The sequence below is a fragment of the Cnephaeus nilssonii genome (genome assembly GCF_951640355.1).
Source record: "Cnephaeus nilssonii genome assembly, chromosome: 1".
Classification (NCBI taxonomy): domain Eukaryota; kingdom Metazoa; phylum Chordata; class Mammalia; order Chiroptera; family Vespertilionidae; genus Cnephaeus; species Cnephaeus nilssonii.
In genome coordinates, this window is record NC_137072.1 from 62,438,010 (window position 1) to 62,453,030 (window position 15,021).

Here is a 15,021-nt window from a genome sequence, read left to right on the forward strand (position 1 = left end):
TGAATGAATCCATTAATTCATTTTTTCCCAAACTGTATGACTGAGATTATACTTAGACAGAAACTATAAAGAATAGTTAAACTAATATAACTAATTACAGAGTAGAATAAATATGACAAAACCAAATACAGATTAAATGAGATCAAAATTAAGAGGAACATAAATGGAAGATCTAAATGGAAGAAATGTTTGTGCCACGTTGAATAATTAATTCTTATAATTTATAATTAGGAAAATGAAAAAAAACACAGAGGAAAATTCGAGAATGAGGACATAAGAGGAAAACAAAGGGTAGATATGAGCAAGAGGTATCATAAAGATAGTAAAGAGACTCCAGTGGTCAAGAGGTCATGTTGAAGAATATGGAAAATGAACATCCTCCTTCCTTTCTGTGCTATTGCAAGAAAATGTAGAATACAAACAGTGGATCAAGTAAAACAAAAAGATATTAAATGATGGATGGAAAAGATTTAATTTGATCAAAATAAGGACCAGAAGGCACTCTTTGGGGTTTGTGTTGAGTAAGTAAGTGAAAGGATATAAATATCACTTAAGAAGATAAACATGGACTAAAATGTGAGCAATTGGATAAGTAAATACCTGCAAATGTATAAAATCTGTAAGCCATGTTAAAGCAGGTATGAGTAGCACTGAGTGATTGCTAGTTAGAAGGGGCAAAGTAAAACAAAATGAAAATATACAAGTTTAACTCTAGTAACAAAAAGCCAAAAATAGATGCCAGTTTGGGAATAAATGTAATAATATTTTAATGGTGGGTTTAGGCAAGTTTGGTTTGATAATTCCAAGAGTTGAGTCTGGAAAAAAGGTGAAGTAAGAGTTAAAAAATTGATAGAAACTAATGGTTTGAAGTCATGAGAATGTTATTTATACAAAAATATAGTGATTTTTTTACAAGAATAGCATGACACCCCTTACGAAGAGAGTAGAAAAGAAAAATGAATGTTCAAAACTGAACCATTAAAATCCTTAAGAGATAAGTTAGAATGTGTTAGGAATCCCCCAAAGAATTCAGAAAACAATTAAAATGTGTATTCCTCATACATTTATTTGGCCAAATGCTTTATTGAGCAACTACTTTTACCAGGTTCTGTGCTATTGCAAGAAAATGTAGGATTAGAGGAGTAAAGGACTCCCAATTGTGTTCTAATTTACTCAGCCCCATCAAAATATTATTTGTCATTAAATAAGGAATTTTCTTTGTGGACTAGGAAGAAATTTATTTTTTAATAACACTGATTATTGTTTCTTACAGAACTTATCTATAAAGAAGTAATGAATTCAGAAGAAAAGACTAAAAATGGTGTCGTAAAAGGACAACCTTCTCCTTCAGGTACTCACTCTCAGTGAATAACCAATAAACCAATACTTATGTATTTCTCTTGGCCTTGAGCAGGAATTGCGACCAACAATATTGCTTATAGCGCTTATGAACAAGTATCACATGACTGTTTTCCTCTAACAAATTTAGTTTTACTCCCCCACCTTTTGTTAGCTAGAAGAGGCAAAATGAAAACATACAAGTTTAACTTCAGTAATGATAAGCCAAAAATTAATGCCAACTTGGGAATAAATGTAATAACTTTTTAACGTTGGTTTTTAGGAAAGTTTGGTTTTACAGATTCAAGAGTTGAATCTAGAAAAAAGATGAAGAGTTGACACATTTATGGGAAATAATAGTTTTAAGTTCAGCGTGACATTCTGACTATTCAGATTATGAAGACCCAGCACAGGAGTTCTTTTAGAACTTATTTTAAGATAATGAGTCTTGCAGAAATGTTAACATGGGCTGCTTCAAAGGTAACTGCTGCTCATCCAAATGCAGAGCTGTGAAGCCCTGTCTACCAAGACAATAGAGAGGATAAGAAACCCTGCAGCCCAAACCTCTTTCCTCATTCACTCCAGTGTTTGAACTCTTCACAAGGTTGGTGTGACAGTAGTTGAAGCATTAACCAAGATGGGCATCAATTAATGTCAGCATGGAAAACCTTTCAGTTTGTGATATACAGATTTGTGCATATCCTATCTAATAATAGAGTAACATGTAAATTACCATCACTCCACTACACCCATGATTGGGCGGCGGGAGGCTGGGGGGCGGGACTTGGGGTGGCCTATCCGGCCATCGAGAGGCACGGATCCGATGCCACTGAGGGGGGCTACGCTGCTGTTGAGAGGCGCAGGGGGCGGGACTCCTGCCCCCTGCGCCACTCAACGGCCAGATCGAGGCCAGATCCGTGGCTGCTGAGGGGGCCTGCGTGGACACCCAGCTGCACCTCTCAACGGCAGGGTAGCCAGGTGTCCGCGGCAGCCCCCCTCAGCAGCCGTTGAGAGATGCAGGGGGCGGAAGTCCTGCCCCCTGCGCCTCTCAACAGCAGGGTAGCCCCCCTCAGCGGCCACGGACCATCAAAAGCGTGGGAGCTGGATGCCTTTCCGCTCAAGCACCAGCAGACAGGCACCCAGCTCCCCGCGATCAAAATCAAAAGTGTGGCAGCTGGATGCCTTTCCGCTCAGACACCAGGCCTTTCAGAAGCCTGACCTCCAGACCAACTGGATGTGAGGACCCACTGTGTCTATAATGGAAGAACTGCTGTGCTGGAGACACTCTTATGGGGCAGGACTTGCTTCAGTGGGGCTTTGGTGCTCACTGAGTCTGCCTCTTGAATGTGTCACTTATGGATGTGAGGAGTTGAAATCTGGTGTCGTCTCACACTGACCACTAGGTACACTGGCTACTGGATCTCCAATGGGGTGCAGGTCAGCTACTGTCTGAGGCCACCCAGCAGGAGCTACAGCAAGAACTACAGTTTTCTCCTCTTTGCTTGGGGTTTGGAGGTTTTGGAGCTGTCTGACCAGAGCTGCAGTTTGTTAGGTTAAGCTGCGATAGGGCAGGCCATTTATATGCAAAAGCTGCTTGGGTGGGTTTGTAGATTGTGTGGGGCGGGGTCTCAGGGATTCACTAGGCTAGGGCGTGGCAAACATCGATGGCTGCCAGTCAGCCATCTCTGTGTCTCCGAGTTTCCGCGTCCCTGCATCTTGCGTCCCAGCGCAGTAAACAATGATTCCTGCACGCAGCTCTGCAAGCAAGCCACCCTCACTTTCCAACCCAATGGCAGACAGTCCAGCTTCTCCCCATAGGAGTTTGGGTCCCCAGCGTCTCTCCAGAAACTGGAGTTCAGAGTAATCGGGAGCTTGTCTCCCTTTGGGTTGAAAGAAGCAGGGCACCCAGACACCCGCTGCCAGCCTGATTCGTGTGCCTCCGTACCTCAGCTTTTCAGCACTTGTGCACATCTCAATGCTCTTTAACTTTCCTTCTAGTTGTAGAACTTCCACTCATCCAGCTTTCCCGTGGTTCTGGGTGATAGACATTTTGTCCTTTAGTTGTAGTTTTGAAATTGTTTTGCAAGGCAGCAGTTCAGGTGTTTACCTAAACATCTTGGTTTCCTCCTCGGTCTTTAGCACTGGATGCTGCTTTGGGGGTCGCACTCAACTCAGCGCCTCACTTGGTGCTTCCCACAGCGCAAGTCAGGGGCCGAGAGGCATGGGGGTGCCCGGGCGGTAGGGACGGGTCCCTGAGAGCGGGGCACACAGAGGCTGCAGCACCACGATCCTAGGGTTCTCTCAGTTCATTTTTCTTTTTCCAAAGCAATCAGAATCATGCTACCCACTTCAGGACACCCCTTCTTCTGCTTTTTTCTCTTCCATTTCCCCCTCAGCCATAACCAGGTCTCCACAACAGCTAATCTTTGATGACGTAAAATTCGCAATTTTCTCTTTAACACTTTCACAACACTTCTACAAAAATACTCTTATTTCTAAGATTCCTTTTATGTAGCTCAGGGAAGGCAAAAGGGAACTGAGGAGTGTAGAAGTGAGATTAATTAATCATTAAAGGGATGGGATGAGTGGTCTGCCATATGAAGAAAGCTTTAAATATTTGGCAAAGGAACAAAGTTTGTATATAATCAAAGCATACTTTTTTAATCATTAAAACAATAGTTCTTATACAAAAGAAAGTGAGGACATGTAGTAGTTTCTTTTAACTCATTAATGAAGAAAATGGCAGAATGACAATGGCAGGTTGATGAAGATATAAGAAATTAGGATTTATGTAATCTGTGTGTGGAGGTGGGAGGGTAAGTTATAGATTTGAGCAAGAATTCTACTGATCAGTGCTCTCCAATGGCTTTGCATCACTTATGATTTAAGCTTAGTAACCTCTTGCTAATATTGATGGCCCTCTATAATATACCCAGGCTTTTTCACATGGCACCCCTTCTAGGGTCTTATATTTTTACTAGAGGCCTGATGGATGAAAATTTGTGCAAGAATAGGCCTTCCTTCCCCCTGCTGCCAGCACTGGCTTCCCTCCAGCCCCGGCTTTGTCAGAAAGGACATCCGGAATGATGTCTGGTCTAATTAGCATTTTACTCTTTTATTATTACAGATATGGTGAGGTTCACCACCCTTTAGGAGTTCTGTTTACTCTAAAGTGTTTGCTTATTAAATACCACATTGTCCCCAAATATCTTTTATATTTGTCCCAAAAGACTTTTCGTAACATCCCAAATGAGTAGGATCTTTCTGCCTTATGGGTATTACTAGTTCCTGTATTTTAGATGTTGTCTTATTACACCTTTAGTGATTATAAATTCATTGAGAAGAAAGCCTGTATGTATTCATCTTGTGTACCATGCAATGCCTAATTGCTGTGCCTTGTGCATAATATTAACTTGATAAACATTTATTAATTTAAAAATTGCTACTCAGGCCCTCCCTTAGCATATTTCTTGGTGCTCTTCCAAAGACAGAATTCAAGACAGCATCATAACTTTAACACAGTTTGCAATTCAGTATGTTCTGATGCTAGTAAATATTTATTCACTCTATTAATCACTATGAGATAAATGAGCCAAGAATCAAGTATATGAAGTGTTGCTACTGACATTTGCTTATGTGTCAGATAAAGCTTCACTGCTTTCAGGTAGTTATTTGATTTACTCATTTTTGGTAAATCAAATGTATATTTCTGATTTTTTTTGCAGGTCTGTTTATAATGTGTTAATGATTAATTGTAAACTATGTCACTTATGCTCTACCTACATGTGAGAAGGCTAAACCACTTTTTAACCACTTCAAGTACTTATAGCAATCACAAATTATCTACCTTATTCACATGCCCTAAATTATAATTATATAATTATTAAATGAATTTTTTATTTTGCTGACTTAACCAATTTATAGGAAAAATGAGTATGAATTTAATCTTTCACTTCATGATTTTAATGTAAAATATTCATTGCTTAATTGAGAAATCATGTATATATAACATCTGTTATGAGATATTTGCATATGATGTATTTGTATGCATAATGCAGAGACATAGGACAGCCATGCACTAGAGCCTACCCTTCTAACTCCTGAGAGCCAATTGTGCTAATCTCTCCCAACTATGAGTTTATTGACCTCATATTGGTAGCTTGAAACCCACCATGCAGGATTTAAGACATGGAAATTGCCTAATTCTACAAGTCAGATGGCCCTGGAGAGCCAATTATTACATTTTTATTGGCACACCCCTGTGTTTTTGTATGTGTGCAGGCACAATATATACATATGCAGAAAGCCATGCTGGAAAGAAAAAGCAACTATGCGAAAAGTCAGCTTTCTTGCATTATTCATTATTTATCTGCATATCATAATTTATTTTGTAAATAGCTAAGATGAAGTAATATTACAACATAGACTCCCTTAATATTTAGTCTTGGCAACACTGGGAACTCAGCAGCAAGTGAATAAGTTAATGCAGTTTCTCAGGGACAGAATGTTTCTTAAACCCAAAACCATGTTTTAATGATGCATTTAAAATATAAATAGGAAGTGAAATGTGCATTTGCAGAAAATACATAGTTTTGAAATTTATTTATGGAATTGTTGTATATCAATAAGAAATACATCTAAATTTCAGATACATTTCTAAATAAATAATTGTACTCCCTTCTGCTATCTGATTCCACTTGCATAGTGATTTATTTTCAAGAATAGCATGGCTGCTTGCTTTCTGAATTGATTTGTAAAGACTGCTGAGGGAATTTCAGCTCATGAATAGAAATTAATTTTCTTCTGAAAGCATTTGTCATAGAATGTTAGAGCTAGAACAAATATAAGAGGTCATCTAATCTAAAAACTCTGCTCACCACCTCCATTCCACCTGAGAAATAAACCACGCAGAATTAACAATGACTCACCAAGGTACCGATGCTGAGTAGGATGGATAGAGCTTTAGCAGAATCTCTAATTGAAGATAAAGCTCCACAGATCATTATAATCTACTAGAGGCCCAGTGCACAAAATTCATGCACGGGATGGAGTGGGGGAGGTCCCTCAGCCCGGCCTGCACCTTCTCGCAATCCAGGACCCCTAGGGGGATGTCTGACTACTAGTTTAGGCCTGATCCCGCAGGGATCCATGAGGGATTGGGCCTAAATCGGCAGTTGGACATCCCTCTCGCAATCTGGGACTGCTGGCTCCTAACCGCTTGCCTGCCTGCCTGCCTAATCACTCCTAACCCCTCTGCCTGCCTGCTGATTGCTCCTAACTGCTCATCTGCCTGCCTGATCACCCCTAACCACTCACCAGCCTGCCTGATTGCCCCTAACTGCTTGCCTGCCTACCTGATTGCCCCTAACTGCCTCTGCCTCGGCCCCTGCCACTGCGGATTCATCCAGAAGGTCATCTGGAAGGATGTCTGGAAGGTCATCCAGCTGTCTGGTGTAATTAGCATATTATGTTTTTATTATTATAGAAAACCTCTCCCCCAACTATATTCCACACACCGTCGAAGTGTGTTCTTCCCAATTAGAGTCACTGTTCTAGTCCAATAATATTGTTTTTCTTAAAAATCTCAGCCCCAAACAAGTTGAGGCTCAATGTCATGCAGAAAGAGAAAGAAATATATTTCAGTGACTTTTTTTTTCATTTTAGTATTTCTTATAATTCTTCATGTCTATTTTTGTGTGTGGATAGGTCAGGAAAACTATTTCCTTTAAAAATGCAGAACAACATTTTTCACTGAAATAATAGATACCTTTTGGCTTGATAACTTTGAGTTGAGAAATTTTCAATGATGTAAGTTACTTCTTTTCATGAAATGAAAACTTTCTCGTACAGGTACAGTTGAAAGTAGCTAGTAGGTGGTATTCCTTATTTGCAACCTGCTAGTATTTTCAGTACTTTAAATTCCATTTTTATTTGCAAACATTTATAATTCTTTATTGATATCAAAACATTTCTTTAAATGCACATGTCTACCTGTTTCCCTGAAAACAGTATAATAGGAATATTTATCACATTGTTAGGATATCCAGGACAAGTGGCACTATAATCAAATTCAATTCAGTTCAGTTTTGTTTAGAAGATTTTCACAAACTCTTTGGCAATAAATTAACAACTTGAAGCCAAGGTCCATGTCTTGACTCTTATATTTGTGTTTGGTTTTATGGTCTTCAAAGTTTATTTATTGCCTACATGAAAACAGTCTTAGACGTATCATCCAGTAAAGCCATTATTGGCTACAATCAAGCAGGCATTTATTATAGTGCAATACAGGAAGTCACACAGAAGATCTTTCATAGAACAGTGAGGGACTGGTTAATCTTTAACAACTATCTCTTTTAAAAAATCAGAACTGATTATATAGTATTTACCAATTTCTGGGGTGTAGGTGTTCTCACTGTGACCAATTTCAGGCTACCAATGTGACATCAATGAAGGCAGAATGGAAAGAGATGCTAATAACTGGCTTTCAAAAGCCACTAAAAGCCAGCCCAGCATGCTACTTTAGTTTTTGCTACCTCCATTCAATATTATTTATAAACTAATGGCCTGGTGCACGAAATTTGTGCACATTAAAAGGGAATTAATTAGAGAAAATATTTTAATATTGCTATTTGCCCTTTCTCTATAATTGCACACAGGCAGCATTATGTCCCAGGCGGGGGACACACGCAGGCAGCATCACGTCAGCCCTGGGCGGGGATGCACGCATGCAAGGTCACATTCCAAGCTGGGGACGCAGGCAGGCAGCTTCCCCTCAGCACTGGGCAGGGACACATGCAGGCAGCGCCACGTCCCAGGTCAGGGACACAGGCAGGCAGCGTCATGTCCCTGGCCAGGGACGCAGGCAGGCAGCTTCACCTCAGCACTGGGCGGGGACGCACACAGGCAGCAGGACACTAGCACTAGGCAGGCCTGCACACACCTCCGCTGGGAGCGGAAGTCCCTGCCCCTGTCCCCGCCCACCAGGTCCTGCCTACACATGCCTCCATCGGGAGCAGCCTCCACCTCTGAGGCAGCATGACATTAGTGCTGGGCAGGCCTGTGCATGCCTCCGCTGGGGGTGGAAGTTCCTGCCTCCGTCCCCACCCACCAGCTCCTGTGCCCGCGCAGCCTGTTGACCAGTCTTGACTGGGACACCATTAGAACCAATTAGCATATTACCTCTTTATTGTATAGATGTAAATTTGTGTTTTTTCTAGGAAAATTTCCTCAGTGTTCTTTGTATAATTTCTCTAGCTGCTAATGTTGTGGTTTTGTGTTTATTTACAATTTGATTAAACATCAAATTGTTTTCTTATAAAGGAGCCTTATCTCAGTTAAGTCCTATCATCCTTGTTTGAATCAGTCCTCAGCTTTCACTGTGACAATTAGAACAGATCCACACAATCAACTGTTTTGGGCTAAGGAGAAACACCTATCTCAAGAGAAGACCAGGACTATCACGTAGAGATACTTTAAAATACTGTTTGGTTTGCATTATTACAAAACTTTATTTTAAAACTTTTAAATTGTTTATTTTGTCACAATTTAAATAAAGCACACTAGCAAAAATCTTCCTGGTTACATGAATGTTTTGATTAATTATACTATTCATGAGATGCATATTTTATCATTTGCTCTATTTAGTTTCCAATTCATTGACACTGAAACTTCCTATTCATTAAATCAGCTGTACTTCTACAAACTAGCAATGAACAGAAAACAGTTCCATTTACAAGCATGGAAAAGAATAATATGCTTAAGAATAAATATAACAAAAGAAGTGCACATTTTTTACTCTGAAAAATACAAAACATTGTTGAAAGAACTTAAAGATCTAAATAATGATATGTCATTGTTCATTGATTAGAATATTTAATATTGTTAAAATGACAATACTGGCCAAATTGATCTGTAGATTAAACACAGTCCCTATAAAGATTATAACCACCTCTTTTTTTTTCTCAGAAATTGACAGAAATTTTTTTTCTATTTTTAAAATTTACATGCATGAGACACAGAAAAGCCAAAATGATCTCAAAAAAGAACATAGTTGTATCATTCAGACCTCCTGGTTTCAAAACTGCAGTATTCAAGACAGTGGTGTTTGCATGAGAATCCTATGTAGATCAATGAAATAGAATTGGAAGTCCAGAAATAAACCCTTGCATTTATGGTTAATTGATTTTTAGCAAGGATATCAAGGCAATTTCGTGGACAAGAAATAGTCTTTTTCTTTTCTTTTTTTTTTTTTATAATCCTCACCTGAGGATATTTTTTACGTTAATTGTTTAGAGAGAGTGGAAGGAAGGGGGAGAAAGAGAGAAAGAGAGCGGGGGCGAGGGGGGGGGGAGAGACAGAGAAACATCATTGTGAGAGAGAGAGACATTAATTGGTTGCCTCCTGCACGTGCCCCAACCCAGGCAGGGATCAAACCTGCAACCCAGATCCATGCCCTTGACCAGGAATCGAACCTGGGACTCTGCAGTGCTTGGGCCAACACTCTTAACCATTGAGATACACTACTAGGGCAAGAAATAGTCGGTGCCGGACTACTAGCTAGCCACATACAAAGGAATGAAGGTAGACACCTACTTCATATCATATACAAAAATAAACTCGAAATGGATCATAGATTTAAATAAGTGTAAGAGCTAAAATATGGGAGATAGGAGTAAGAAAATATAGGAGCAAATCAGAAAATGTTTTTTGTTTGCTTGTTTTTGGTGTGTGTGTTTTAGATATGGCTAAAAGCACACCTAACAAAAGGAAAAAAAAATAGATAAATCCAATTTTATCAAAATTAAAAATATCTGTGCTTCAAAGGACACCATCAAGAAAGTGAAAAATATTATATAATAAGGGACTCATATTGAGAATATATAACCAACTTTTACACTCAATAATACAAAGAAAAAAATTAAAAATGGCCAAAGGATCTGAATAGACATTTCTCCAAAGAAGATATACAAATGGGTAACAAGCACATGAAAATATACTCAACATCATTAGCTGTTAGGCAAATGCAATTCAAAGCACAATGAGATACCATTTCACATACTCTTGGATGGCTATAATAAAAACAACAGGTAAGAAGTGTTGGAAGGGGAGAGGGAAATTGGAGCCCTCATACACTTCTGGTGGGAATGTAAACTGGTACAGCCACTCGTATGAAACATAGAGTTGCCCTATGACCCAACAATTCCATGCTTAGAATAAAACTTTTACATGACTGTTTATAGCCACATTATTCACAATGGCCAAAAAGTAGAAACAACCTAAATGTCCATCAGCTAATAAATAGATCTGATGCATCCATACAATAGAATATTATTTAGTCATAAAAAAACTAAAGTATTGATACATGCTACAGCATCAATGAAACTTGAAAACATTATGCTTTGTGAAAGAAGCCAGTCATGAAAGATCACAGATTGTACGATTCCATTTATATGATACTAGAGGCCCAGTGCACTAATTTGTGCACGAGTGGGGTCCCTCAGCCTGGCCTGTGTCCTCTCACAATCTGAAGCAGCAGGCAGCCAGAGAGGAGCCTGGGCCAGGCGCAGCACCACTGCCGCTCTCGCTCATCCCGGCCCCACTGCTCCTGCCACTGCCGCTTGGTAGTGTGCTGCCGCGGAGGTGGGAGAGACTCGCACCACAGCTGCACTCGCCAGCCGTGAGCCTGGCATCTGGTGCCCCTCAGTCAGCTGAGCAGCACTCCCGCTGTGGGAGTGCACTGACCACCAGGGGGCAACTCCTGCATTGAGCATCTGCCCTTGATGGTCAGTGTGTGTCATAGCGACTGGTCAAATGGTCGTTCGGTCATTCGGTCGCTTAGGCTTTTATATATATAGAAATCTAGAATAGGCAATTTTATATAGACAGAAAGTAGATTCAACAGTGCCTTGGGGTGGGGAGTAAGTAAGAAACAAAGAACAGGGTTTTCTTTGGGGGTGATGCAAACACTACCACATTGATTGTGGTGATGGTTGCACAACTATGTGAATATCCTAAAAACCACCAAGTTGAACAAATCTGTGAATTATATCTCAATACAGCTATTGCAAAAAGGTATACGGGCAACATTTTGTATTTCAAATTAAATCTAAAGCATAGCACCATGATTTGAAAGCCATTGTTGTGTAGGGATATATCACCCAGGAGATGAATGAACAGTAAGAACAAAGTAATCTCACTCCGTCAGCCCACAATTGATAGAGTCATTCTTAGAGTTCTAGCTTTAATCTCTATCCTTTAATAAGGATGTGGAAAATTTGGAGACAGTTCTGACAAGTACATTATAATGATGCAAATTATTGGAGACTGACGCTTATGAAAAAACATGAGGATGGTAGTATAATTTAATCCAGAATCAGGAGGAAAAACAGAGCCTGGCACTTGGGATATGTCAGGGAATCAAGGGTTGTCTGCTAGTGTGAGAAATCTAGTAAATGTCACGAGAGGAAATGAACTAGCCTGCACTATCTCTATAAAGGCTATAATTAAGTATAGTTGGAATAAATTGAAACCAGACAACTTTACATTACACAATGTTCTGATAATGAGAGAGTAATTATTTATAAGAGTTTTAAAAATCTAGAGACATTCAGCATTAGGAAGTACTGATACTTCTAAGAGTTTAAAGAACACGAAAAATATATTGTATATGAAAATATACATTTTGTATATGAAAATATGTTACAAAAGAATATATATTAAATAATCACAATTAGAGAAACTTCCTAGCAAAAAAGACAAGAAAGAAATATACCAACTTGAATAGCTCCTATTGTTAACATGATGATCAGTGCACATTATCTTTTTTCTGTCGTTTTTCCCATTTCCCATAATTTAATGTATGTATTTAATCAACAAAGAAAAATTTAAAATACATAAAATCTGTCTTGGTTTAGATGTATGGTCCTCTCCAGATACTTTCACATTTTAATCACATTTTTCCACAGGCAAGAAATGTCTACCTCAGAAGCAATCACATGGTGTTGACTTCTCTACTTCATTCAACTATATTTTTTTCTGGTTTACTCGATTTAAGTAATAATACTACTATAACTTGCTTTGGATTTATTGCTTTTTACCAAATATATCTAGCACACTATATTTGCTCAAATGAGGTGCAATTTTGAAACAGTTCTTCACCTCTTATTTTATTAGATGGTTATACTGCAGGTATTTTAAATAGCAAACTTTCATAAAGTATACCTTAGGCCACTCATATTGCTTTGGTATAAAGATTATAAGGCCTGAGGAGGGGTGTGAGTGGGGTGGAGGGATTCAATGGGGGAAAAAGAGGACATCTGTAATACTTTCAAAAATAAAGAGAAATTTTAAAAATTAAAGAATAATAAAATGCAAAAAAATGATATGTAAAGAGAAAAAGTGAATTGACTCTCTCCAGGATGCTGTGGTTTAATTATCCTACATAATAAAATGGTAATATGTAAATTACCATCACTCCGCTACGCCCACGATTGGGCCAGCAGGAGGCGCAGGGGGCGGGACTCAGGGTGGCCGGGGTAGCTGATTGGGCCAGCAGGACGCTGAGCTCGCGGCGCCAGTGGCGCCGCGAGCTCAGCGTCTGTGCCATGGCTGTGCCAGAGGCTTTCGGAAGGCCTGGTGCACCAGCGGATAGACAGCCAGCTCCCCCGCGATCAAAAGCCAAAGTGGGGGAGCTGGCTGTCTGTCTGCTCCGGCACAAGGCCTTTCGGAAGCCTCCGCCGCGCCGGAGGCTTTCGGAAGGCCTGGTGCACCAGCGGACAGCCAGCCAGCTGGTGCACCAGGTGCATGATTAAATCATGCACTGGGCCTCTAGTACCTTATAAAGCCTCTGGTTCATCTTTCCTTATTGTTCTCAGTTTTAACTCGTACGTATTTACTGAGCCATTACCATGAACAGTTTTCTTCTTGGAGCTGCAAAATCATTATATTCCCACATAGCTGATATATAAGAGAATTATTGCAGATTATTCTAAGTTAACAATTCAGAGTTCTTATCTGTAGATTCCCAGGCAAGCAAGCTTGCTGGAAAATAAATACACAATTAGAAGGTGCGCTCTGTATTAGGGCCCGTTAACCCCCTTCATTTTAAAAATAATAACAAAAAAGAAGAGTCATACAAACTAAAAAAAATAGAACTGGGCTCTGGCTTCTCCTATTTTCTCCCCTTTGGTCTATGGCAACTTTCATCAAAAGTCTTACTTGGTTTTTCTATATGGATTTTAAATCTGATGTCACATTAATGACTATGTAATAATATTTACATAATATCCCTTTCTTTCTCTAGAGCTGTCGTCTCTAAGAAACGCAGATATCTGGGCTTCACCTCAGCCCATATTTCTGGGATAGGACTTTTACATGTGTTTTTTTTTTTTTTAAAGCTTCCTGCAATAAAAGCATCCAGGTTCAAATGATTACATTAAAGGGTTTTGCTTGTCTGCCTTCTCCATAGACAGCTGTCTTCACCCCTTGACTACACAGTTTCTAGGAAGCTTTTAAAAAATGCAAAGGCCTTGGCTCCATTCAAGGCCAGTTATATTACTATATTGGAGGTGCAGGGAGTGACTGGGGTTTTTGGTGTTGTTGTTTTTCTCTTTCCAGTGCATTACAGGTGATTTCTAAGGTAAAGTGAGAATTGCCAACTACTGCACTCGTCTGTGAGTGACTAGTGACCAGGGACTTTGTGCTGTTATGTCTTCATTTTCACCCTCCACCTGGTGCTCTGTATTAGTTTTGCTGTGAAGGCTTGTCAAATGAATGATGGATTAGCCGTCCCCTATTGCATTTGCCCGGGCTGCATCCTGAGAGACACCGAGTCTAGTTCCAGATTTAGTCATGTTGGTCTTCATTTTCTTAGCACAGGTGCAGCAGTGAACAGCAGTGAGAGTCTCCCTCCATCCTCGTCCGTCAACGACATCTCCTCCATGTCCACCGACCAGACCCTGGCGTCCGACACTGACAGCAGCCTGGAAGCCTCGGCGGGACCCCTGGGTTGTTGCAGGTGACTAGCCGCCTGCCTGCGAAACCCAGCGTTCTTCAGCAGATGACGGGATGGAACACGCACACCCGCACACACAGACCCGCACACACACAAACGCAGACACGCAATGGCGAGAACACAGCAAGGGAGAGAATCCAAGCCTAAATTGAAACCAATCTTTCAGCCTGCTTCTTCTCCAGAGTGCTCTATTGCAGCTAAGCCCGATGCGTATTTAACTTCTAGTTGCTCTTGCTTTGATCTTCTTCCAATGATGCTTACTACTGAAGGCAAATCAAACACAATTAGGGAAGCCTTTTCCATAAAGTGTAATTTTAATGGCTGCAAAACCAGCGACCTGTAACTGCCCTTTCAAATGGCATGACGAGGTGTGCAGTGGCCCCATCCAGCATGTGTGTGTCTCTATCTTGCATCTACCTGCTCCTTTTGGCCTAGTCAGAGGGATGTAGATACAGATCCGCATGTGTCTGTATTCAGACAGCACTGCTTACTTAGAGATGCTACTGTCAGTGTCCTCGGGGCTCTCCCAAGACATCCTGCACTGGGGTACCACACGGTCCATTTCATGTGATCTGTTACTCTGACATGAAACCCATCTGTAATATATTGCCAGTATATAAGCTGTTTAGTTTGTTAATTGATTAAGCTGTATGTCTTATAAGAAAACATGT

General features: G+C 40.2%; 1 protein-coding gene across 4 annotated transcripts in view; it reads left to right on the plus strand.

Moving 5' to 3' along the window:
• The window catches only part of MAPK10 (mitogen-activated protein kinase 10), a gene marked incomplete at both ends in the record, with an annotated part of 154,016 nt that extends 139,659 nt beyond the window's left edge, over positions 1-14,357 (plus strand). For all 4 annotated transcript variants that reach the window (XM_079769755.1, XM_079769756.1, XM_079769757.1 and 1 more), the window contains 2 exons: positions 1,274-1,351; positions 14,215-14,357. In XM_079769755.1, the coding sequence (XP_079625881.1) occupies positions 1,274-1,351; positions 14,215-14,357 (221 nt within the window). The remainder of the gene's footprint in view (positions 1-1,273; positions 1,352-14,214) is intronic.
• Between the last annotated feature and the right edge of the window lie 664 nt (positions 14,358-15,021).